Source organism: Pristis pectinata, chromosome 5 (assembly GCF_009764475.1).
Source record: "Pristis pectinata isolate sPriPec2 chromosome 5, sPriPec2.1.pri, whole genome shotgun sequence".
Taxonomy (NCBI): Eukaryota; Metazoa; Chordata; class Chondrichthyes; order Rhinopristiformes; family Pristidae; genus Pristis; species Pristis pectinata.
In genome coordinates this window covers 45,608,455-45,636,158 of record NC_067409.1, presented here as the reverse complement: position 1 = coordinate 45,636,158, position 27,704 = coordinate 45,608,455, and the positions used below count along the sequence as shown (strand labels likewise).

The 27,704-nt window shown below is 39.9% G+C and overlaps 1 protein-coding gene across 12 annotated transcripts in view; it reads left to right on the top strand.

Annotated features, from left to right (window-relative positions):
* The window catches only part of tpk1 (thiamin pyrophosphokinase 1), a 254,012-nt gene that overhangs the window by 138,501 nt on the left and 87,807 nt on the right, over positions 1 to 27,704 (top strand). For all 12 annotated transcript variants that reach the window (XM_052016641.1, XM_052016649.1, XM_052016650.1 and 9 more), the window contains one exon: positions 3,070 to 3,181. In XM_052016641.1, coding sequence (XP_051872601.1) covers positions 3,070 to 3,181 — 112 coding nt within the window. The remainder of the gene's footprint in view (positions 1 to 3,069; positions 3,182 to 27,704) is intronic.

Genomic DNA, 27,704 nt, shown 5'->3' with positions numbered 1-27,704 from the left:
CTGTAATTAGCACAAATCAGTCAGGCACACAAAATTGCCATCTGCAGGATTTTACAAATATAGAAAGGAAACTGTATGCAACACAAATATGCACAGAGCAGAGCAGCAAGAAAAAATGCCCATAGAAACAGCATTTATTTGTTTCCCACCAGGGGAAAAGAGGCCATCAAAGTAGAAGTTTCACTATCAGGATGCTATCGATTAGCAGCAAAATTACAAGTTTATCACTAGAACGAGCTAAAAAGTGATGGTATGTTTGACAGCAACTATCTATAATAGGCAATTGAGATCTTTTCTCAGTAGTGAAGTTGCAAAGACGGTGAACTTGATCATTTTTAAAACCAGAGAATTTTAGGTCTCTGATTTTTTTTCTATCTATGAGAAAGTTTGCTGTAGAGGCAAAGTTACCACAGAGCACATTGTTGTCTTCATAGGATTGAAACCCTGAAGTGTCAAATACAAAACATTCACCTCAGAACTTCCTCATGAAGACACATGGCAACATCATCATTTCAGTAGAGGTCAGATGGTGTGCAATTTTGTCATTTGCTGGCAACATTCACTTCATGCCTTCATATTGTGTGTCATCTAACTCAATTTGGCTGAGTCTTTACACTCCATCTAACTACCCCAAACATGACAATGCGAACAAATATTTGAAACCTCCTTTGAAGCATTTTAAGGCTAGAGGATGTGTGCCCCACATGCAGTCAGTTATAGTTAAGTGCCACATGGCATTAAATTAGAGTTGCTTGGCAGGTTTTGTACCTGTCCATTAAACTAGTTGGCAGTGCATAGCAGATTCCTGCTGTGAGCTTATGTGAGCAGTTCATGTGTCCTGACGGCAAATTTCACAGGCAGTCAGTCATGAGTGCTTTGAGCGAACGATCCACATGTTGAAGGCAGCATTCCACTGGGACTATAATAGACTTTAACAATTGAAATCTAAACGATATTGTATTCAGTTGCATGCGCTTCCTTGAATCTGACGGTCCTGAGTTCAGGTCCAACTCCAGACACTGAAGATCAAAAATCAAAACTAAATGTTGGTGAAGTCCTGAGAGGATGCACCGTTTGGAGATGCCATCTTGCAAATGCAGCATTAAGTTGAGGTCCATTCTCACTTAGATGGGCATAAAGAAATTCCACTGCCAGTATTTTGAAGAAGAGCAAAAGAGTTTTATCCTTGATGCCTGGCTAGTACTTAAATTGCCTGGCACATTTCCCATATTATAAGAGCAACCAGATATCAATAGTACTTCAAGTACTTCATTTGCTGGGAATGGTACTTCAGAAGGGAGCTTGAAAAGCACCATGTAAATCCATGTCTTTTTATTTAAGAGTTTGCCTTTCTTTGATGGGGTTTAAGGGAGGAGGTTGAAGGTGATAATTTGAACAAAACATTATAACTTTAGTCAAATTAAGTAATAACTTTGCAGTGGTTAATTTATTTGTTAATTTTGAAGAGCACCTGACCAGAAATATCTTTCTATTATTCAGAGCAAGAGGCTTTAAAGCACTTGTGTTCTTTGGTATAAAAACAGCAAGTGCTGGATGTACTCCGCAGGCCAGGCAGCATCTGAGTTAGTGTTTCACGTCAATAACCTTATGCTGTTTATCTTATCTGACCTGCCTTGAGTACCTGGCAACACTAAATTAGAATCATGGAAGTGTTACAGCCAGGAAGAAGGCCATTCAGACCATCGAGCTTGCACTGCCTACCTGCAAGAGCAATCTAGTCAGCTCCATACTACAGCTCTTCCCCACAGCCCTGAAATTTATTTTTCCCTCAAGTATATATCAAGTTTTATTTTGACAGTAACAACTGAATCTGCTTCTACCAATTTTTTTTAACAGGTAATGAATTCCAGATCAGGATTTTGGAACAGAAAACATTGCTGGTACTCAGCAGGTCACTGTTTCTCTCTCTGTGGTTGCTGTCTGACCTGCTGAGTACTTACACGATTTTCTGTTTTAATTTCAGATTTCCAGAATGTGAAGGTTTTGGTTTCCGAATCATGACTATTCACTGTATAAAAGTATATTTCTTCACATTAAGTCTGACTCTTTTGCCAGTCATTGTAATTCTCGAACATTCCACTGATGAGAATAGGTTTCCTCTATTTATCAAGTAATGATAATATTCATCTCTATCAAATCATCTCTGAATTCTCTTTGCCTCTAAGAGCAGTCCCAGTTTCTCCAGTGTATCCACATAACTAACATCCTTTTACCCAAGAGTATTCTAGTAAATCTTTTCTCAACCTCTGCTGGACTTTCATATCCATTCTAGTCATGAGAACTGGATGCAACTCTCTGATTGTGGCTGAACTAGTGCTTTCTGGGGTTTTATTTTCACTCCCTGTCTGTACTTGGGAGTTCCAGGATTCCATGTTTTCTACTGACCATTCACTCAATGGTTCCTGCCTCTTTCAAGCTGCTATGGATGAGTCCATCCATGTCCTTCTGTTCCTGCTCACTTTTCAGACCTGGGCCATTTATATTCATGATCTTTCCTTATACCCTATCGTAATGTATCACCGTGGACTTCTCTGCATTAAGTTTAATGCACTATATCTCTGATTATTTCCCTACATCCTTTTGAACTCCATTCCTGTCCCACTCACTATTTGATGGATGGGGGCTGAAAGTGGAGGTGGGATGAACATAAAGCTTCTGGGGCACAAAATGACATAGCTCTCACACCCTCCATCCCACCCCCGCCCTAGACTCTTGGAGTAGTGCAAAGCAATATCACTTCTTTGTTGAGCAGCATGAAGTGATCATTAATGTTATTGTTTATATATGTTATTGATGTACAAATACAGCTGACATTGAATTTTATAAGGAGTTGCCACCAAATTGACTCTTGCAGCTAAGTTTCATGAGTGACAGCCAAATAAGTGTTATTGTCTGTCAATAAGAAAAATGTTTGGACTGAAATGAATTGTCATAAAAGTTTGGGATTTTTTTAGCTGCTATAAAACTGCATGTTCTCAGCACTGATTGATTATTGTTTTTATTTGAAAAGACATGATAATGTTGCATAACCCATGTTTTTTCTGGCAGGGTCACCATAGATTGTGTGTCAACACAGGTCTAGAAGGGAAATGGTGTGGCCTTATCCCTGTCGGAAATCGGTGCAATAATGTAACAACAACTGGGCTCAAGTGGAATCTGAGTAAGTGTGAACACATTTCAAACATTGGCTGAAATTTGGCTCCAAGAGTTGTTTTTATCCTATTGTGGGTTCTGATCTGTTTGTTGCAAATTTGCATCAACATTTATTACCTATCTCATTCAAATATGCTACAGCTTGGATACTGATGTGCTTTTGGGAAATTTTGGCTTTGAACTCAGGTTTTGATGATGTGAATATTACAGTATTCATCAACTTTTTATTCTGATTTATAAAACTGCATGTTTGACTTCTGAGTCCCACATTGTGAAGGCATGACAAATATTTTATATAGGTTATTGATTTTTTTATGTGAAGCATTGGAAATATATTTGCTGTGTTTAATGTAGTAGCACTTGGCTGAGTTAATGGAAGGCGTGTAAATGGTAATTATTTTCAGAATGTAAGTGGGCAAATTTATTGCAAGACATGGCTCTGTGTTTTGCATGGGAAATACAATGAAAATAGTGCCATCTGAGGGAAGTTTAATTCTCATTTCTCATGTCATCACCTTTTAAATTTGGAATAGCTGCTAGCTTCACTGGTGTACCTTACTCTTTAAAACGATCGACATTCTAAATAAGTGATTGATGGTGCTGGGGAGCCAGAGATTATTGACTAGATACAAATATTAAATGGCAATCAAAAATTCAATTCTATTTAACAGGGAATATTCTAGGAAGCTAGTATGTCCAAAAGCTAATTATTTTTGCGTTAACTGAAAAATAGATCAGCAAAGCCACAAGAAAAAGACTTCTGCATTTCAGAGAAACTGATTGGGAGCCATAAGCCACACCACTGCCAGTTCACGAGGCCCGTTCTGGTTCAGTCAAAATGGCAGCAGTGATTCAGGCAGCACTTGTCCAGCCACAGAACATTAACCTGGGGTTTTCACTGTGAAAATCAGGTCTTTACAGTTTCAGCAAAGTTCATGGTGAGGCAGCACAGAAGATCCTAGGAAATTTTGTCTTGGCATAAGTAATGGTCTATGTCACTGTTACGGACTCAGTGAATGTCCCTTTAAGATAGAGTTAGTTGTGTGTGTGTGTGTGTGTGTGTGTGGGGAGGCGTGCTTACTCCTCACACTGAATCATGACTCAGTGCTAAAAACTATTTTATTATTCACTACTTATGATAATACAAAAAATAAAAGTAAAAATGTTAGTATGTTATAATTAAAAATGTTAAACCTTGAACATTAACCCCAAAACTAAACTCTTCGTGTGTGTGTGTGTCTGGCAAAGTCCCAAAGTCCAAGTCCAGGAATGGTTCTTAAAGTTCAGTTCCGCAAGCCATAAGGTGAAACATGAGCAAAGGCTTCTTCAACAACCACCGTCGTCTGAAGATAAAACGTAGATGTAGAGAACATAGAGAGAGTAATTACGAAGTCCAAATGTTCCCTGATGGAACCCAAACGACACTTCAGTGTTTACTCGGTAGTGACTTCCTCACCCCGAAAAGCATCCGAATCGTGGCCGTCCACACAAATACCTGTTTCCTTCTACAGGTCAGCAACAAAGTGAACTCCACCGGATTACTTCCAATTTCCATACGTGGATTTCAGTAGCAGACACAGTTTTTGTTTCTCATCCATCAATAGAGAAACTAGCAGGCTGGTGTCTCTCTCCCTTTTTCTCTCTCTCTCTCTCTCTCTCTTCGATTTCGACTGACTTCTCCGACAATGTCATTACGTCCTTTATCTTCTGTTGACGTAAGCACGCCACACACACACACACACACACACACACACACACACACACACACACACACACACACAACTAACTCTATCTTAAAGGGACATTCACTGAGTCCGTAACAGTCACTCATGCCACAATTTCCTAGAAAACCTTTGTCACGGTAGTAGATTGCAGCTTATGTTCACCATTACTACAGTGAAGGATTTAAGTGTATGTTAACTAATAGTGCTCATTGCAGCGTGATACTTTATTGATATGAATCTTAGGGGAAGAAATATCTTGATACCAAATTAGTTGACAAGATGTTTGTCTCTGAATTGTTTGGTGTTTGTTGGTGAGTTTGTCTATTTCAAATGGATGAAACAGCTGAATGGTAATGCACAGATATTATTTTCTTGTTCAGAGATAAATCTGACATCTTCTAGGCTGCCTCTCTCACATCAACCATGTGCTATGTCATCAATCTAACTTAATGAAGTTTTTCGACTGCACAGCTCAAAAACGCATTGATAGATAAAACAGAGTTATGGTGCTGTTATGTTGCATTGTGCCCAAAGGTTTCTTTCAACAGAATTAAAATGAACTTTACGTATATGCATAAAAAAATGGAGATCTCAATTCCCATCGAAAATCAAAACTGCTGATGCTAAAAATCTGAGCTATGAACAGAAAATGTTGAAACCTTCAACAGATCGGGCAGCATCTACAAAGACTTAAAATATTAACTCTTTTTCACTTTCCACGCATGCTGCCTGACTTGCTGAGTGTTTTCAGCATTTTTTTGTTTTTACCTCAATTCCAATATTTAATATTCATGATACATGAAATTTTGAAATATTTTGTAATATGTATCTGACTAGTTGGGTGCAGTTCATCTGTTTCAAATGGAGCTATAGTACTGCAAAAAGTGAGGATGCTGACTTCTGTATTTGTGACTTGGATGGAGTAGGTGGGAAAGCTGATCTTGTCTGTAGTTGAAAGATTTAGAAAGGTCACCAGTTGTTTACTTTTTCTGTGTAGATATGTATTTATACATTAGTGACTTGGATGAAAATGTGGAAGGGTAGGTTGGTAAGTTTGCTGATGACACAAAGATTGGCGGTGTTGTGGAAGGTTGACAAAGGATATGGATCAGTTGCAGATATAGGTGGAGAAGTGGCGGATGGAGTTTAATCCAGGTAAGTGAGAGTTGTTGCACTTGGGAGATCAACTGTAAAGGGAAAGTACACAGGACCCTCAACAGCATTGATGTACAGAGGGATCTTGGGATCCATATCCATAGCTCCCTGAAAGAGGCCACACGAGTCAAAAGGGTGGTAACAAAAGCATATGCATGCTTGCCTTTATTACTTGATGCATTGAGTTCAAGAGTCAGGAAGTTATGTTGCAGCTTTATAAAACTCTGGTTAGGCCACATCTGGAGTATTGCATTCAATTCTGGTCACCCCATTATAGGAAGGATGTGGAGGCTGTGGAGAGGGTGCAAAAGAGGTTTGCCTGGATTGCAGTTCATGTGCTGTAAAGAAAGTTTGTCCGAACTAGGGTTGTTTCTCTGGAGTGGCAGAGGCTGAGGGGAGACCTAATAAAAGTTTGTAAGATTACAAGAGGCATAGATGGAGTAGACAGCCAGTATCATTTTCCTAGGATTGAAATGTCTCATACTAGAGGGCATGCATTTAAGTGAGAGGGTGAAAGTTCAACAGAGATGTGTGGGGTAAGTTTTTTTTATACAGAGTAGTGGGTGCCTGAAATGTGCTGCCAGGGGTGGTGGTGGAGGCAGATACGACAGAGGTGTTTAAGAGGCTTAGACAGGCACATGAATATGCAGACAGTGGAGGGATATGGCCCCTGAGCAGGCAGAGGGGATAGGTGTCATTAGCTTGAAAAACAAGATGACGCCTGAGGAACTCAGCAGGCCAGGCAGCATCCGTGGAGAAAAGCAGGCGGTCAACGTTTCGGGTCAGGACCCTTCTTCAGGACCAGACTGAAACCTTGACCATCTGCTTTTCTCCACAAATGCTACCTGGCCTGCTGAGTTCCTCCAGCATCAGTGCTTTTTATCTAGATTCCAGCATCTGCAGTCCTTTATTTCTCCGGGTGTCATAGCTGAATTAGTTCAGCACAACATCGTGGGCCAGAGGTCCTGTTCCTGCTGTACTGTTCTATGTTCTATGTATTTGTATCTTCTCATAAACTTGTGCCATTGTGATTTTGTGATGGATTAAGCAACTGCCTCCATATTGTCAGTTCAATGAATTACACACACTTGCAGCTTTGTAGTTTGTACCATTTGGGAGAAGGAAAGACTGATTGGATGGTAGATTTTCTTGTACTGTCTTAGTCCCAAGCTATCTAGCAACTTGGCAGGTGAATCAAAGCCTACCCTGATGGGGCAAAGTCAGAAATATTACATTTTCCCACATTGTTATCCCTGGCATAAATGCTTAATAGCAAATGAGCTCCAAGTGGGAATGCCAGTCTATTTTGTGATGTGAACCTATGATCCTTGGTTGAATATATGTAATCATAACCATTATGGAGTCTCTGATGTTTTAAATTGAATTTAAAATATTAAATTTGATAGATTTTTAATTCTATTTAACATTCTTACCTGTCAAGGTGATCAAGAAGAAACAAGGAAGCCCAAAGATTTTCTGGTGTGTATCTTTCTTAGTTTAGAATATCCCAAAGCAATTTGACATGCACCCACTATTGTAAGTGAGGCAATTTACATTTGGCAAGATTCCACTATTAACCATTGTGATGATGATCAGATGATGTGTGTTTGGTGTCTGGGGTGGTGGGGGAGGAGAGGGGTGGATAAACGTGGCTGGAATGACAGGGAGGGCACAACTCTGTTTTGAAAAAGTGCTATGGGATCTTCTGCATGATTAAACAGGTGATGTCTCTAACAGTACAACACTCCTTCAGTACTGTACTGTAGTGTCAGCCTCTGCAATAGGCTTGAACTCTCAGCCTTCTAATTCAGAGTAAGAATACAACCAATAGAGCCACAACTGAGGAAAACCACTTGGAAAAATAGCCATAGATATTTGAGCTGATGGATGGAAGTAGTGATTACAAATGAATCTCAGCCCCTATGGTGAGATTTCACTGACAATATTATGTTAATAATAAATTAAGCATCTATTTTTATGAGTTAAGCATTTTATTGACTTTGGTATAAAAAATTAGAATTTGCTTTCACTTTCCTATTACACTGGTATATATTTTGCTGTATAAATATTGTCTTAGCTTCAAATACTCAATCTAATACCTTACATGAGAAATACATAATATTAAGTTCATTCCCATTTTTCTACAAAAATGCAATTTGCTTTTACTTAAAGGGACCATTGAGGTTGTACCTGCAGTAGTACTTTCTAGAAGTTAAGTGAGAGATTAAATAGCCTTCTACTGTATCATTAAGTTCTATGATTCTGTAATTCTATTCATTACCAGAAACAGATTTATGAACCCCTTGTACACATAAGAGACAACAAGCTGAAAACTACATGCTCAAACTAAGAAAATCATGGATCTGTAGTGGAGAAAAGTGTTCTTTGACTACTCTTGATGATCAGTATAGCTAATGAAGGAATTACATCGAGTCAATTGCCAAATCTTTAATTTTCTTTGCACTCTCATAATTGTGCCAGACTCCAAATTGTCCCAGACTCCAAATTGTCCCATTAATATTTCAAGACTATTCTGTCAACAGCAAAACTGTGCTTGTAAAACATTAGCAGAGACACAAGAAATTCTGCAGCTGCTGGAATCGGGAGCAATACACACAAAGTGCTGGAGGAACTCAACAGGTCAGGCAGCACCTGTGGAGGGAAATAAACAGTCAACGTTTCAGGCCGTGACCCTTCATCAGGATTGGAAAAGAAGAGGTCAGAAGCCAGAATAGGAAGGTGGGGGAAGGGGGAGGAGCACGCAGGCAGGTGATAGGTGAGTCCAGGTGAGAGAGGGGGGGGTAGGTGGGTGGGGAAGGGGGGAGAAGTAGGAAGCTGAGAGGTGATAGGTAGAAGAGGCAAAGGGCTGAAGAAGAAGGAATCCGGTAGGAGAGGGCAGGGGACCATGGAATAAAGGATGGGGGAGGGGAGGAGAGGAGATGGGCAGGTCATTAAGATGGGGGAAGGGGGCCACAGGAATAAGGGAGGACAGAGGTGTGGGGGGTGGGGGGGGGGGAAGAAAAAGAAGGGGTGGGGTTACCAGAAGTTAGATAAATCAATGTTGAGGCTATCAGGTTGGAGACTCCCAAGGTGGAATATGAGAAAGATAGGGTGAATATCTTGGATTGATAATCGATGGATCCATCGACCTGAAATCTTGATCTAACTTTCCTTGCTTCATGGATATGGTGTGACCTATTGAGTGTTGACTGCATTTATGCTTTCAATTTAGATATCCAGAATTTGCTTATGAAAGTAGATATGGAAGCCTTCCTGGCTCTCCAGACCATACGATGCCTCAATTGGGTCTGCAAATCCAATTTTACATTAAGCTTAGAGTTCCCAATTTTTTCAGAGACACTGAGCCAAACTGAGATGCATTTGGCTAGTGGCCTGTGAACGCCACCCTTCTGTATTTACCTGTGCTGTAATCAGAGGGGCAATTGGCCTAACCCACTGCAAAAAGGAGGCGTCCAGGGAGACCTCGGCAATGAAGCCCCACCACATGGACAACCCCGACAGACTTTGGTGGGAGGTAAAGCTGGGGATGGAGCCTTGCCTGCTGACAAAGCTAGGAGACACTTCTAACAGTTTTTAAATTACTCTGATATTCAGAAGGATAGCTTCTATCCTGCTGTTATAAGACTATTGAATGGTTCCTAGGATGATAAGATGGACTCAACCTCACGATCTACCTCGTTATGACCTTGCACCTTATTGTCTAGTTGCACTGCACTTTCTCTATAACTGCAGCACTTTATTGTGCATTCTGTTTTGTTTTACCTTGTACTACCTAAATGCACTGGGTAATGAATTGATCTGTATAAAAGGTATGCAAGACAACTTTTTCACTGTACCTCGGTACATGTGATAATAATAAACTAATTTACCAATTTACCATTCAAAGATTATTATAAATAATGAGAACATTTAAAAACATTTTAGTATCAGAATCAGATTTATTTTCACTGACTTAGATGACATGAAATTTGTTGTTTTGCATCAGCAGTACAGTGCAAACACTCAAGGAGTCGCTCCTCTCTGGCGCCATCTTGTATCTCCGCCTAAATGATCATAGGGTTCAGGAACACACATTCTGAAAAGATGATAGCGGCAAAATTACAATTAAATAGTACATGGATGTGCTGTGACCTGCAAAGTTATGGATCAAGTATTGAAAGGTAGTTCATTTTCATCTAGCATGGACATAATGGACCAAATGGCCACCTCCTGTGTCATAAATTTTCTATGATCCATCAATCAGTTTCTCCCAGACCCATGGCAGATCTTAAGTCTGGAACTTCCTCAACTGAGCTGTACACTGTGGTTACTGTTCAATTTATGGGTTAATATGACTACTGGAAGAATGTGCAGTAAGTTCTGTTCAACAGTTCTTCTCACCCTCCCACTCCGTTCACACTGTGCAGGCTAGGTTAAACTCACCACCTACATGAGATTCTACAAAATAGGATTCAGTTTGCTAATTTTGAGCTGTTCCTGCCTCAATATTAATACTCTTTTTATATTCAGTCACGGAGGCTGGTTAAACATTTTCGGTCTGTGGCTTAGCTGAGCTCAATAAATGTCAAAATGTCATACATAAAGCCATCCATTTTTCACTACAAAATCTGAATAGTATCAATCTATCCAACCTCCAGACTTCAGCATGAAAGATAAAGCAACTCAGAATTATATCACAAAAAAATGCAGTGCTGTATAACCATAATCTGCTTTATCCTTGTCATGAAAAGCGGGTGCTCTAATACAGATTGTGTGGTAAAATGCAGAAATGATTTTTAAGCACTATTTTTAAGTTATTAATTGAAACACAATAGAAAATATTTTAACTGGCTTTGTAAAACAAAATTGCTGGATTAGTTTAAATTAATTTAACCCAAGTTCCACTTGAAGGATTTCCAATATGGTTAACAGAACCATTAAAGCTCAAAACCGTCTTAGCTGACCTTGAAAGAGCATTAAATTGCATCTATGGTAAATCCCTACTGAATTTAGTCAGAAGTTAATCAGAATACAGTTTTAACCTGTTTATGAGAAAGACCTTCCTTACCCCATCATGACTTATGCAGGTTTTACTCGTAAGATGAATATAGTAACTTAACCAGGTTATTGAGCTCTGCTTTAATTCAGTTCATTATGAAAGTTAGACCATAGGACATAGAACAGTACAGCACAGGACAGGCCTTTCAAACCACAATGTCTGTACTGAGCATGATGCCAAATTAAACTAATCCCTTCTGCCTGCACATGATCCATATTCCTCCATTCCCTAACCTATTCATGTGCCTATCTAACAGCCTCTTGAACTCCACTATCTGCTTGCACTATGACCCCTGGCTTTGAGTTCCAGGCACCTATTAAAAAAAATTGCTTCCCACATCCCCTTTAAACTTCCCCCTCTCATCTTAAAGTTATGCCATTTAGTATTCAACGTCTTCACCCTGGAAAAATGATTCTGACTATCTCCCTTATCCATGCCTCTCTTAATTTTATAAACTTGTATCAGGTCTCCCCTTAGCCTCTGATGCTTCAGAGAAAACAATCCAAGTTTGTCCAACCTCCCTTATAGCTAATACCCTCTAATCCAGGCAGCATCTTGGTAAACCTCTTTTGCACCCTCTCTAAAGCCTCCAAATCCTTCCTGTAATGAGGCAACGTGAACCTTGTGCAATATTCTGAGTGTGCCCTCACCAAAGTTTAGTACAACTGCAATATGTCTTCCTGACTCTTATACCCTATGCCCCTAGTGATGAAGGCAAGCATGTCATACACCGCCTTTTCCACCCTACCTACTTGTTGTGGCCACTTTAGACCCCAAGATCCCTCTGTACATCAATCCTGTTAAGGGTCCTGCCATTAAATGCATACTTTCCCCTTATATTTGACCTCCCAAAGTGCAACACCTTATCAATAGGTATCAATAAGTTTACCAATATTCCCTTCACAGCCACATCATTCATTATATAATCCACATGCACTATTTAGAATGTTTTTACTTGTGGAAGGGGACAAACTAGAATCCATGACAACAAGATAGTCTCTGAGAAACAGAATACAGAATTCAGGAGAATGTGTGATAAAGCACTCTTGTAGCAAAGAGAACAATTGTGAATAGTGTGGCTGCAGCTAAGGAGAGAATGAATGAGTACATGAGGGAGTCAACAATTGAGAGTTATGCTGAATGAATTAGATTAGGAGAAGAGACTCAAATGGGCGACAATAGCAGAATGGTTTAGTTGGGTAAGATAGTTTGTTTTGTGTTGTGCACTCAATATAGAATTGTATATACTTAAATTACTTGCAAAGTATTTTTTTAAAGTTGGAATGTTTGAATGATTTCCTTTGGGACTTTGGGGAAATCACTTGCAAATTTAATAATTTTTGAAAGGAATGTTTGATTAGATAGGAAATTAATTATTTTAAAAGTGATAAGCTGCAAAATTGTTTGCAATTATTATTCAGAAGATTGTTTACATTTGTTAATTATTTAAATGAACAATGCAATAGAATCCATCCACAGAGAATTTGAAATAAGCATCTAAACTTCCAATTGTGCAGCAGATTTTCACTTTCAAGTGACCAGGGACTTTTCCTTGCAGAAGGCCAACTGAAAAAAATATATTATGACAGCAAACACATTTCCCCCATCAAAAGCAAACGGTCCCTCATGAGATCTTTTAAGACAAAAAAACCACAAGATTTGTAATCTTTCATAAACAATTATTTTGCTTATGAACAAGATCACTAATAGAATGTAGTGGACTGAATGCATAATCAAACATACAAACAGAGGGCAAGAAATGATAAAGGGAGCTATGGCTGCATTTTTCATAAGTAATGTTGATGAACTTGGGTTTATGAATGATAGTCTATGGACCTGGGAGCCTTTGTCAACAGAAAGATATGGCTATGATTTTGTATATCTAACCCTGGTTCTAAATTAAATTCATGGGCTGTAGTCATCTGCTCTCTTGCTTTTTCCAATGATCCACTTCCGCACACACCAAACAGGACTTGCATCAGCACCTTGGCATCTGAATGAGCTGATCTTGTTCCTACAATCAAACCCTCCAATTCTGTCTACACGCACACGCACAGACACGCACATATATACACACATATGCACACGCACACGCACACACACTTTGGAGACATGAATGACACTCTCAGTTTCCCAGAACTGTGCTCATGGAGCCAGGAAAATTAGCCATTATAGTTCTGTGACACTGGGATTGTGCCTCAATCAGATACTAGCTAACTTCAAGGTCATCGAGTCAGAAGTGACGACATTTACTTTTTATTAGTGGAGTTAGCTATGGAGTCATGAGGCCTGGATTTTGCAATTGTTTCGATTGTGAAACCTGTCAGAGTTTGACGCCAATGTTTTGCGCAAATCGTACCAAATTCTGGCATACACGCATGCGCATTTAAACATGGAAGTCCAGAAGTTTGCTTTCAGCAGTTTGCTGATCCTGCAAAGGTTGTTTCTTTCTCCAGAGTAATTTCAGGAAATTGGTGAATTAACAAAAACATCACATTTTTATGACCTACTCCCACTGTTGTGAATGTGACTAAGTCGCTGAAGACTGAAGTTGGTAGATGTGAAAGACCTTTGTTCAACATGATAGGCAGACATTGTCTCAGAGACGCTCTCTGTAGAATCTCCCCAGACTCAAAGTACATTGAGTTTTTATACGCTTAAGGACAAGGATAACAGCAGGTGACTCCAGACAATTTCAGTAGCTATGATTACATCATTTACTTCAATATTTTAATGCCAACAGACGGTTCCTTTGAAGTACATATTTACAGTGGGAGCACATCATAACTGACAAGATACCTCTGAATGTACAAAACATCTTATTTGGGACAAAGTAATTCACAAGGATAGTCTGAAAGCTTCGGAGGACAGAGAACCCAAAAACCCAAAATTAGTACTGTGAGGGCTCATTCTCTGGGGACACAAGTATCCCAATTTTTGATAAACAGAACAAATATGCCTATGACCATGTGCTAAGTGACAAAATAAATCTAGTCTGGAAGTATCCTTAATCTCAGCCACAATGATGCAAAATAACAGCTGAAGGTGTCTGATGCCTGGTTTGAGGTAGGCCAAATGACCTACCCCCATTGTCTTGCATTTGACTGATGCATACAAGAACATTTCCCGGCTGTGTCAGTTGGCAACCTACACCTTTTGAGAGGCCCCCTGCTGTGGGCCAGTGACCTGTGCTCTGTAGACAGTACTGTTTGTTTACAAAGCTGTTCCTTTAGTTTCAAAACTGGTTACTGCTTATAGTTTACATTTGAACAGTTCTTTTTTGAAGACCAGTTCTTGTTTGAATTAACTGTCTGTTACCCCTGTTCGATGAGTCCTGGAAGATGTCTAGTGTTGACATTTCCCTAACACTCACTATGAAATACCCTGAAAATGGTACTGTTTGCTGCATGAGATATGAGTGAGTTTTAATAGTGTACTAATCCATAATTATTGCTTAGCAAACTCCCTGGCTGTAAATTAATATTAAACTGGATGGCACAATGGTGCAGTTAATAGAGCTGTTGCTTCGCAGCTCCAGTGATCCAGGTTCAATCCTGACCTCTGGTTCTGTCTGTGTGGTGTTCTCCCTGTGACCTCATGGGTTTCACCCAGATGCCGTTGGTTACTCCCACACTCCAATGACATGCTGGTTGGCCTGTTAATCCAAAATTGTGAATTGCCCCTAGTGGTAGATTACTGGGGAGAGACTTGGACAGAGTTGATGGGAATGAGGGGAGAATAAAATGGGATTGGTGTCAATGGATGGTTAATGTGGACTCAGTGGACTGAAGGGCCTACATCTGTGCTTTATGACTCTAACTTGTACTCTAACTTGTACTGTGCTCAGTTCTGGTCGCCTCATTACAGGAAGGATGTGGAAGCCATAGAAAGGGTGCAGAGGAGATTTACAAGGATGCTGCCTGGAATACAGAGCATGCCTTATGAAAGCAGGTTGAGGGAACTCGGCCTTTTCTCCTTGGAGCGACGGAGAGTGAGGGGGGACCTGATAGAGGTGAATAAGATGATGAGAGGTATTGATCGGGTGGATAGTTAGAGGCTTTTCCCCAGGGCTGAAATGGTGGCCACAAGAGGACATAGGTTTAAGGTGCTGGGGAGTAGGTAGAGAGGAGATGTCAGGGGTAAGTTTTTTACTCGGGGAGGTGAGTGTGTGGAATGGGCTGCCAGCAACGGTGGTGGAGGTGGATATGATAGGGTCTTTTAAGAGACTGTTGGATAGGTACATGGAGATGAGAAAAATAGAAGGCTATCGGTAAGCCTAGTAATTTCTAGGGTAGGGACATGTTTGGCACAGCTTTGTGGGCCGAAGGGCCTGAATTGTGCTGTAGGTTTTTCTATGTTTCTAACTTTATGAATGTGAATTGTAATTCCCTCAAATAACCATTTCAAGATATAATGGATTTTATGATAAAATTATTTACTTTAAGAAAACTTGTGATATTTCAGCTTCCACTGAAATATTGTGCATATTGAAAATATTGCAAATATTGGTTTAAAGTTGTACATTTTTCTTCTTGATTTGCTACGTATGAGAACTCTTCGCTGTGATTGGCTACTCAGTAAGCTTAACAACTCCACCACTTCTGGCCCCAGGTATCCCACTGAACTGAAGTCTCACAGCAGCCAAAAGTGGAAAAAGTGGTCTGCACTGCAGAAATCTCAAAACCTTTGTGAACAGCTATGTTTGTGTTCTACAAAATCCAGGCTAATATTTTGTTAGCTATTTTTGGAGGAGGTGGCAAAATTGCAGAGTGTAGCTTCAGAAAGCATTGCTGAGTTACATGGATGGCTGGTAACAGTACAGAAATATGCCATGGACCCACTGTAAATAAGCAGATTGAAAATGTGCATTGCATGGAAAATCAGAGCTGCTCCTGCAGATTTGACATATGTGAGCAGCAGTCCTTCCGAACCCTTTAATCACAGCAGATTTTGCAGTTGTTATTTTCACTGCATGTTGGCTCATTACTTGAATCCAGTGAAACAATAAAAGGAATAAACACCTGCTCATGAGCCCAAGACAGATGCAGTTAGCTGAGTTTGGTAGCACTACATGCTCTGTATACAAATACACAGTGCACAGTAGGACTGGATGTAGTGAGTTGAATTCAAATGCAAGAAATTCCCAACTTTAGTTTCAAATCTTCATGGCACAATGATGCAATATGAACAAAGCTTAAAAATGTTTAAAACAGACCTATCTGATGTGTTTGGTAGAGTAAGTTCATTTCACAAACTGTGAATAGGTCCTGAAGTTAGCTAGCAAGGAACTCCTACTGCGGGAGGACTAGTATTTAAATACAATGAGATGAGAAAATTATTGTGACTGTAGAAAATGAAGGGTATAGCATTTTCTTACAAAGGGAAATGTGTAACTCCAAATCAAGGAAATCTTTGGATGGATTGATCTGAAAGATGCATTTTGATGAGCGAAGTACCCCTTTCTGTTGCACTCAATACTCCATTAATCAATCTTTTGAGTGTTAAGTGTAGTAGCCCCAATGTAAAGATTGTAGGTCAGAAATTGTGATGAGTCTAATTATGTTCATCATTACCAAAATGTAAATGAGATGACAGGCTCCATTGATTATACTGCATTGTTAAATGGGTAAATTAGGATGTTCCTGTGAGAGATGCTGTTCTCAACTAGAAGCTGCAATTTACCATTAAAATACCAAAACGTAGCTTGAAGTCGTTGCATTTAAAGAAAAGCAGGAAGTAAATTTTGGAAGAAAAAACTTGTGTTTCTCCATTCTAGTGTAAATATCCCTTTGGTAACACATTTCTGTCACTGTAAACTCAAGAATAGAGCCTCGATCGTTCAGCTTTTAATTAATGGGGATTTTTTTTATTTGAAAGTTTTTTTCTCCTTTTCCTTTGCCTTCTTAATTTTTCTCTCTTTCCCTTAACTTTGTCTGGCTTTCCCTTCATTTGTTTTGTCTTCGGTACCAAATTTGATGTGAATTAAGTATTGAAACAGCTGCCTCCAGGTGCAGGCATTGAGCTGTTCATCATCAGTTGTTCAATGTGATTGGTTAAGGAGATCCTTAGTTGTTTCCTCAGGTCACCCAGGTCCTAAATGTTTTGTAGAGGGCCAAATCCTGTTTGGATGGTTATCTGACAGGAATCTCCAGTTCATAAGAAATATTTGGGCAAGTGGAAATGTAACAAGCAATTCTACTGCTGACTGTAAAATCTGACCCACAGTTTCCTGAAGGAAATATAAAGTTCAAAACAGAATGATTAATCACTTGACCACTTTGAAATATTACTTCTGTTTCACTATTTCAGTGTTGTCAAACTCTTGGCTTGAATTCAAGAGACACATTGCCCTGTTATTTGTTATCCCTCAAAGCTTCCTGGACCATTCACAAGCCAAGGGAGCAGGTTGACAGTTCTTTCACAAGATGCTTCAACTGCTGTCTTGTAATTGTCAGTTCACTGAAGCTGCTTGGGCCTGCCACAGTTGTTGCATGCTGATAGATAGTAGACAATCCCACCACAAGCTGTGTGGTTGTGCACAACTTCTATCAGCAGCTGAAACGATGACAAAAAGAAAAATCCACACTGGTGTATCAGTTTTAACCTTATATCTGCTCCTTTTCCTCCTTTTTTTGTGGGATTTTTTTTGACCTTGAATTCCATTTCTTTTTACTCAGAATTTATCCGTAACAATATTATATAGTCCTGCATGTGAGCATACATAGTTTTGGTTTTCAGCTTGCCAAATCGCATATATTAACTGGGTTAATATTTAATGATATTAAAGAACAGTATAGTACAACTATCAGGTAGCATGTGCACTCTAAGATTCGTGCTTTGGTATAGTAAAATTAAGTTGGAAAATCATTCATGTTGTGTGTTGGATATTCATCAGAAATATAAAAGGAAGAAGCTATCCAGTCCCTCTGCTCTATCCTTCCATAGAAACACTTCAGGTATTAGTTACTCTGGTTGTGAAGTCCTTCATGATACCAATTTTTACCTATCTCTTTATAATGTAGTTCTACTGGAATAATGTTATGATTAATTTTTCCAATTGTATTTAGTACAGTAAAAAGCTCGTGAAGTCTGCACTTATTTGCCTCTTGTAAAGACCATACAGGACAATTTTTTCCAAAAATCCGTCAATGTCATGCCGTGATTCAGCAGGCTATGACATGAACGTACAGCGTCCTTCCTGCAAATTAGGCTTCGACAATGTAATTATTGCTGGAACTTATTGAACCATTGACTGAGCTTGGAAGCAGTTTGTAGCTTTCCCATTCGGCCAGCTCAGTGAGACTGGAAATTGGGGCCAGCAGAACCCCGAGGAGATGTTTTAATCTTTTTTTTTAAGATATTCTTGTAAAACCAGGAGGAATAGCAGTGTTTCTTCAATAGCAGGGTCCCCACTCCTCACAGACATGAAGCCTTCTGCCCTCTAGCTACCTGAGTTGTGGGGATCTTTCCTTCAGTCTCCAACTCCTTTTTTTATTGATGTTGTGTTCTCCCCCACCAGTCAGTATGTCTTCCTGTACATTTCTGGCACAAAACTCACTAAGGGCACGGATGAGTCCCGAGAGTTAAATTCTTCTGGCTCTCATGCTGCCAAGGTCATGATGCTTTGCTCTCTACTAATGTACCTACCTACCCACCCAAACCTGCCGCACCTCTGAACTCCAGACGCTAACTGGAATCAATTTTGACAGATTGATCCAAGGTGTGGTGAGATTTTCCATCTACAGCACAGAAATGATGTTCTTGTTACTCCTTACAAAACTGAAATATGAGTCTGTTCAGAGTCAGCCTGTGCACTGTGAAATTCATTCCTTTTCAACTTCACAGATGCAGCTTTTCTCATCCTGCATTGAGAGGAGAATAGTACAGCAGTCCCTTGAAATTGGTTGCACATTACTACTTGTAAGCAAAGTTTAATTTCAGATTCTGACTTGCAAAACATTGGAAAAAACAGTTTACTGTCATTTAGTGTTGAAAGCTATAATCATTTTGTCTTTCAGGGATGAATTTATGCAAGAAACCATTAACAATACATCTTAAACCAATGTTCGTTCCATTGCAAATCCTTTTATGGTGGAGACTTGTGAAATCATTTTCAGTTTGCTTACAGGCATCCATATGCTTAGAACGCAAGAGAAATAAGTGAGGTTGGAATAAATAACAGGGATTGTTGATAACTGCAGACGAGGAAATGCATACAGAATAATGCTGAAGTAATTCTCCAAAGTATTGAAGTGGTAATGAAATTATTCTGTCTTTACAGAGAAATGCAAACAATATGATTGGCAGGCAGATATTAAAAACTAATCTTTCGAATATATTTTATGAGATGTTAAATTATTTTGTTTAAATGTGTTAAATGGTCATACAATATCATAAAAACACAACTTCTGCTTGTAAATTACACCAAATAATTAGCTGAGTTATTGAAGATGCCAGGCAGTGAGTAGATTTGAATACAGTATTAGGTAGGAAGGATTTTGTTTTTTTGTTACAAAAGTGTTCGGGTTTTTTTTATGACTTTTTAACAAAACTCAGAATTTAAAAAGAGTATAACAGATTTTGTTCTACTGTGTTGCATATTTGTTTTGATAACTTGGTGACTTACTTGGGGAGAATGAGCCTGCAGAATGATTGCTTACACAATATACTTCATAATTTCTTTCTGCAGAAAAGACCGATCTTTTATTCAATTTTTTTTCTATATATTCAGTCACTTAATTCAACTTATCTAAGCTACTATTCAGCTCTTTTCAATGCTATTTTTAAGCAACACTCTACTAAATTGCTTTAAAAAAGGTCCCTACTTCAAATGTGTTTTGCGACTGTGAATTCCACGTTCTAATAAACCGCTAGATAAATTGTGCATTTCTGAGAAATATCTCAAGTTTGTGGCTTTCTTCCTAATCCCACCATTACAATTCATATCTTCTACGTGGTCCCTGGACTTTCTCATGCTGATAAAAGTTATTAGACAAGAGACTAATAACTCTTCATCCTTGATAACTTTCTAATTTAATGTTGCTGTCCCTTATCCCATTTTTATTATCGTTCTTACATCAGTTAGGTTACAAAAATGCACTGTTCTGTCAACATAAGGTATTCTATAAATCTAACGTGACTTTCCTTTGCATTTTATATCCTGAATTACAAAACTAAGGTTTACTTTAGCGCTTTTTGTCTCCTTATTCACTTATTCCACCTTCATTCCTCTGAAATTTTTACTCATTAGTAATTCTTATTCTTATTTACAAAATATGTACTTGTTCACATTTTCTTCATTAAATCGTGGTGGCCCATCAGGTGGCTATGCACCTCATCCTGGTGCTTTACTAAGTTGTTATTCTCATCACCTGTAATCTGGTGTCATCAAGTGAAATGTCAATATTATTCGCTCTGTTCTGGAGATAACCGCTTTTGTGATTCCTGAGACTCTGCAGGGTGTGATGCTTATTCTTCCTCACACAGTTAATCACAATGTGATTTAGGTTTCCCATCTCTCTTTATCAAAATTTTCTGCACAGGTTCTATTTCACATCTTCCCCTGGCTTGTGGGAGACAATATTTAGGGCACATGTTTACAATTGAGAAGTGACTCTCTATTCCCCTATTGGATCTTCCACTAGCACTGTCTTACAGCTCTCGATTGCAACTCGCTCATTAGTTAAACACTTTCTTCCCAATGCCAGAGATCTTTTTTTTGAATCCCCCGCCACTCTTTGCCTATGTCAAAGGTATTCAGCTGTATACATCTTTTAGGAAACTTAAGACTTTCAAGAGTTTCCTGCACCTCCTCCACTTGGGCATCTCTGTGCCCAGTGGTTGATCACTTGCTTCTGTTCCTCGCTGTTTCTGTCATGCACTGGGAAAATTTCTTTGGTTCACATTGCCTTCAACAATATTTAAAGGAAGAACTTTTCTTCTTTTGCGTAAAGCAGTCTCACATCTTGGCTCAGTGGTGGTATCTTGCCTTTGACTCAGAAGTTTACATTTAAGCTCCAGTGAATGACTGAGAAATTCTTGCCCTATAATTAAAGATGTTCTCACTCACATTACTTCAGCCTAGGAGCCTCCAGTTAGACAGTTAAAGTTCATGTCGTGCTTTTGAGTGTTAAAAATATTCCTTGAGCTCTTTGGGGAAAAACAAGTATGCATCAGTAATTAAGTTTACTCATCTTAACGAGTTTCAGAATAATTTGGCTTTTACCTAGACTATTTTATGATCTTGGGATATCCCAACTGCTTCACTGCCAATTAATTACTTTTGACTTACGGCCAATGATATAATTAAAGGAAACATGGCCGCCCATTTGCACACAGCAAGGTACCACAGGCAGCTTGGGGTAAATGACCGGATAATCCATTTGCTGTTGAGAGATGAATGTTTTCAAGAGTACTTGGAAAACCCCTGTGTTCATTTTAGACTAATGTCACAAGATTTATTATGTACACCTAAGATGGCAGGCTTGCTTTCTGTTCAACATCACTTCAGAAAGATAGCACTTCTGCGAGTAGAGCACAGGAAGTGAGCAACCAGAAATCATGGATTAGCTGAACTTGGCAACTAATGAAGTTTCTGCAATTAGAGTCAAAAAGCAGCATGTAATAATGTCACTGCTGTCTGCTGCGTCAGAAAAGAGAGTTAAGTATGTCACTGAAAAGTGTATGAAGACGGGTATAACTTGTATTCTTAAACCAATTCTGGAACAGAAAACATAGGCTTCTTTCATACAATGCTGGAACCAATGCTGTTTTTGGGAGGGTAGACATCAAAATTATAACAAAAAAAAAGTCAGAACAAGGGATTTTAAAAAAAATTGCTCCACCTTTTCCCTCCACATTTTTATACCAGCTATCTCCCCTCTTTTTTCAGTCCAGATGAAGGGTCTCAACCTGAAATGTCGACCATCCATTTCCTTCCATTGACGCTGCCTGGTCCGCTGAGCTGCTCCAGCACCTTTGTGTGTTGCTCCAGATTTCCAGCATCTGCAGTCTCTTGTGTATCCATTCAAAAAAATTGTTGTCAGGTAGTTGGAAGGTTTCAGTTGTATCCAACTACAAAAAAAGTATATAAATAAAAGAGAATAGAAGTTGCAATGGCAGTGAGGGATGTGGTTTAATTGAAGACTGGGCGCTGAACAGTTTCAAGGAAAAAGGCAACACTGATCTTATTCTGGGAAATAAAGTGGAGCACATACTTGAGATAAGGGTAGAACATCTTGGAAACCTCAACTGTAACTTAATTAGTTGTGAGGGAAAAATTGACAGACTGAGGGAATTGTCAAAACTTAAGATACTTAATGAGGAAAATGCTAATTTCATTGGTGATTCAGATAAATGTGTAAGAAAGAGATTGCAAAGACTGAAATAGAATGGCTACAGATACCAGTTACAGAGGATAAAATGAATACTTCAGGACAATGAGTTGATTAAAGACTGAACAGATTCATGAAAGCGAAGCTGAGTCACAGATTTTAACACTGTTTATTAGGGTCTGAAAATATCAAAAATTTGAGGAAATACTGGAGTTCTGACAATGCTTATCTAGTTAATTGTGTTTCCATGGATTTTTGGAAGGTATTTGATAATGACATTACAGGGCAACTGGGAGCATTATTAGAGTTTTGGATAAAGAATGGTTAATTGTGAAAAAGGGGCTGTAAGAAACTTCAGAAAGACATAAAATGGATTAGCAGATTGAGATGATATGAATTTCATGGTGATAAATGCAAGTTATACATTCTGGAAGGAGCAATAAAAGGATGTATTCTTCAAATGATTATATTTTAGAAAGGGTAGAGAAGTAGAGAGACATTAAGATTTAGATACAGAATTAATTAAAGTTGAAAGAACAAACCGATAAAGGTTTAACAAAAGAATAGGATTCCACATTTTCCAAATTGCATTTTAAGTATAGAAGTAACAGGTGATGCCAGCCTACACAGACTATTGACTGGGTTGCAATTAAAATATTTTGTATTCAGTTTTTAGCAGCCTATTTTAGGAAAGATTAAAATCCTGCTGCACTTCAAGGTAAGAGTCTGTGTGATAGTACCACCGAGACTAAAGAAACTAAGGAGACACAAGAGACTGTCGATGCTGGGATCTGCAGCAAAAAAACAAACTACTGGAGGAACTGAGCAGGTCAAGCAACATCTGTGGAGGCACAGGGATGGTTGACATTTCAAATCGAGGCCCTGAGAGTGTAGAGGGAAGATGGCCAGCACAAAGAGATGGGCTGGTAGGTGATAGGTGGAACTAAGTGAGCTGGGGGATGATAGAAAGGCAGAGCCAAGTGGGGGAAGGGGGGAGAGTTTTGAGAGAGAGGCTGGTTGGTGGAGACTGATGAGGAAAAAATTGGGCAGGTGGGGAGGGGGAGAGGAAGGTAAGAAACAGAGGCTGTAAAGTAATAAGTGGAAACAGATAATGGAGAGATGATAGGCAGATGGAACCAGTTGGGGGAGGGGATAGGAAAGGTAAGCCAAGGGAGAAGAAACCCAGGTGGAGAGGTGTATGGGTGAGGGACAGACAGAACCAGATGGGGGAGGGTGATGAATCTAGATAACAGGGAGGTGGGGAGATGGAAAAGGTGAACAAAGAGAGAGTGAACCTAGGTGGACCAGTAGGAGTGGGCTCTCTTTGTGACTCCCTGGTCCGCTCATCCCTCCCCACCCACCCCTCCAATTCACCTTCTCCATTCCCCTCCCCCCCCCCTCAATTACCTAGATTCCTTACCCTCCCCCACTGGTTTCATCTGCTTGTCATCCCTCCCTTATCTGGTTCCATTTAGCGCCTTACAGCCTCCGTCTCTTACCTTTCCCCCTCCCCTCTCCCCACCTGGTTCCATCTGCTATTTTTTTTCCTTATCTGTTTTCACCCATCACCCACCAGCCTCCATTTCAAAACTCCCCTCTTCCCCCTCCCCCACCTAAATCGACCTGTCCATCATCCCACTCCACCCCTGGTTCCACCTATCACCTGCCAACCTCTGCCACACCCCTCCCTTTCGCCTCTTCAGACTGGCTGTCTCCTTTCTGCACTCACAGTCCTGAAGGAGAATCTCGACCCATAACGTTGACCATCCCTTTGTTCCACAGGTGCGGCCTGACGTGCTGAGTTCCTCCAGCAGTTTTTACTAAAGCTAAATAGGTTGTCTTCACTTTGGGGTAGAATTCGGAGCAAAGAGCTGAAAGAAGTCGAAATATGAAAAGGATTTGATGAAGTTAATAGGAAGAAATTATTTATACTGTCTGAAATCAATCTCTGGAAGGTATAAATGGAAGGTCAACACCATGACAGAAGAGATGAGAATTCTTTCTTTACTTTCTTCGTGAGTAACTGTGGGGGAAAAAAGTGAATATGTGCCTGAAGTGACAGCAGAAAGTATAGTGTGTGGCAGTGGATATACATCAAGCATAACACTACTTCAACCAGTTTGCCAACTGGAATTTTGGCAAATCCAATTCAAAAAGCCAGACTAGAGTTTCTTGATTAAGGTTACCCACCCGGTTCTCCTAGTATGGAAGAATTCACTCTGAAAGATGGTTAAAGATTGAGTGTCAGCATTAAGAGTTCATAGTTAAAAGACTGGAGTCTGCTTTACATTAGTAAGGTGTAAATTGACATCCATTAAGCCATAAATAGAAAGCAATCTCATTTAGGCGCAATTACAAATGAAGCTTTTACATTCAAATCATAATTGGGTTTGTGAGCAGTGTTCTGAATTGTCTCTTACAGTGCCACCTTGTGGAAACATTTGTAGATAACTTTTTAAATATTGGATGCTCTTTGAAAAGCATACATTTGAAGTACACACCAAGATATTTTTAAATTTGTTAATGGAGTTTGATTGTGGCTAACAAGGCCATCTGTTATTGCCCTGGAGACAATAGCAATGAGCAGCTTCTTGAACTGCTTCAGAGCAAGAGAACTTTGGACGTTGACCCTGTTAGCTTCTGAAACCACAGAATAATCTGGAGAAATTGTTTTAGGCTATCTGTGATAACCATAATCTTTCTGTGTTGCAAGTTACCTTCAGAAAAGGGTAATGGACAAAAAAACAGATGCTGAATCAAAAAGAAATTAAGTGAGGAAATTATAATCATGGTCAAAGGGCACTAACAGACACGTCACAGATTTCCTTTGCCTTCATGTTTGCTGGCATAATACTAATTAGTAAATAGATCTGTGGTCCTGAATTTCTGGGTACTAATATTTTTAAGATATCTCTATTGGTCACATGTACATTGAAACACACAGAGAAATGCATCTTTTTGCATAGAGTGTTCTGGGGGCAGCCTGCAAGTGTAGCCATGTTTCCAGTGCCAACATAGCATGCCCAGAGCTCCTTACCTGTACATCTTTGGAATGTGGGAGGAAATCCACGCAGTCACGGGGGAAACTCCTTACAGGACAGTGGCCGGAATTGAACCCGGGTCGCTGGCGCTGTAAAGCGTCACATTAACCACTACACTACCATGCCTGCCCTTTACTGGTACAATGAGGAAGAGCTTAAAAGATAAAATATGGGGTGGATGAAGCTTTCCTTCTGCCATTTTGTAATGGATTTTTGGTTTGCTGAGGTGCAGATATTGGGAGAACTTAAGAAATGGTAGCAGGTGTATTAAATTCGGCACTTCCTGCCTGCTCTGCCGTTCTTGCGTACATGCCATTTTCCAGTGCGATCATCCCATCTCTCGATTCTGTTAAATTCAGAAATCTATCCGTGTCTATCTTAAACGAATGCAATAATTGAGTCTCCACAATCCTCCAGGGTAAACAATTCTAAAGGTTCACCATCACCTGAGTGAAGAACTTCCTCCTAATTTCAGTTCTAAATGTCCTACCCCTTTTCTGAAACTGTACCCCGGGTCTTACCCCAGTACTCCTCAGCCAATGGAAACACACTCCCTGCATCTTGCCTGTCAAGCCCTTTAAGAATTTTAGATCAGTGCTGGGTCTTTAATATTGTTTACAGGGAAAGGAATGTCTGCCAAATGGGAGGCTTTTAAAAGTGTGATGTCAAGGGCCTGCATATTCCTGTTGGGGTGAAGGGCAAGGCTGCAGGTTTTGGGAACCCCTGGTTGATGAGATATATTGAGGCTCTGGTTGTGACAAAGAGGGAGGCATATATTGCACATAAGCAATTGGGAACGAGTGAATCTCTTGATGACTACAAGAATTGTAGGAGTGCACTTAAGAGAGAAGTTAGGAGGGCAAAAAGAGGCTATGAGAGGAATCAGGCAGGCAAGGTGAGGCACTATCCCCAGAGATTCTGTAGGTATATTAAGAGTAAAGGGTGGCTAGGGAGACAATAGGTCCCCTTAAAGATCAGCATGGCTGTCTGTGTGTGGAACCAGAGATAATACATGAGATTTTTAATGAATATTTCTCTCCAGTTTTTTACTGTGGGGAAAACAATGGAAGCTAAGGAAATGGGGGAAATGAGTGGCGTTGTCTTGGACCACATTTGAATTCACAGGGAGGAGGTATTGGAGGCCTTGAAGTGCATTAAGATGGATAAATCCCCAGGGCCTGACCTAATGCATTCTCGGACCCTGTGGGAAGCTAGAGAAGAAATTGCGGAGGCCCTTGCAGAGGTTTTTGCTTCATCTTTGGCCATGTGAGATTCCAGAGGACTGAAGAGTGGCTAATGTGGTACCATTGTCTATAAAGGACAGCAAAAACAAACCAGGAAACTACAGGCTGGTGAGTCTGACATCAGTGGTGGGTAAATTGCTGGAGGAGATTCTGAGTGACAGGATTTACCAACATTTGGAGAGACAGGGTCTGATTCGGGACAGTCAGCACGGCTTTGTGCATGGGAAGTCATGTCTGACAAATCTCTTGGAGTTCTTGAGGAAGTAATCAAGAGGGTAGATGAGGGTAGGGCAGTGGATGTTGTCTACATGGACTTTAGCAAGGCCTTTGACAAAGTCCCTCATGGCAGTCTGGAAGGTTAGATGGCATGGGATCCAGGGGGAGATGGCAGATTAGATTCATAATTGGCTCAGTGGTAGGAAGCAGAGGGTGATGGTCGAGGGCTGTTTCTCAGACTGGAGGCCTGTATCTCATGGTGTGCCACAGTGGTCGGTGCTGGGACCTTGTTGTTTGTAATTTACATAAACAATTTGGATGTGAATGTCCAAGGCATGGTTGGTAAGTTTGCGGATGATACTAAAGTAGGTGGTGTTGTAGACCGTGTAGAAGGTTATGAAAAATTACAGCCGGATCTTAATCAGCTGGGTATGTGGGCTAAGGACTGGCAAATGGCTTTCAATCCAGGTAAATGTGAGATACTGCATTTTGGGAGATTAAACCAGGATAGGACTTATACAGTGAACGATAGGGCCCTGGGGAGCATTACGGAGCAGAGGGACCGAGGAGTGCAAGTGAATAGTTCGCTGAAAGCGGCATCGCAGGTAGATAGGGTGGTGAAGAAGGTATTTGGCACATTGGACTTCAATCAATTAGGGCATTGAGTATCGGAGTCGGGAAGTTATGTTTTAATTATATAAGATGTTGGTGAGGCCGCACTTGGAGTATTGTGTACAGTTATGGTCACCCTGTTATAA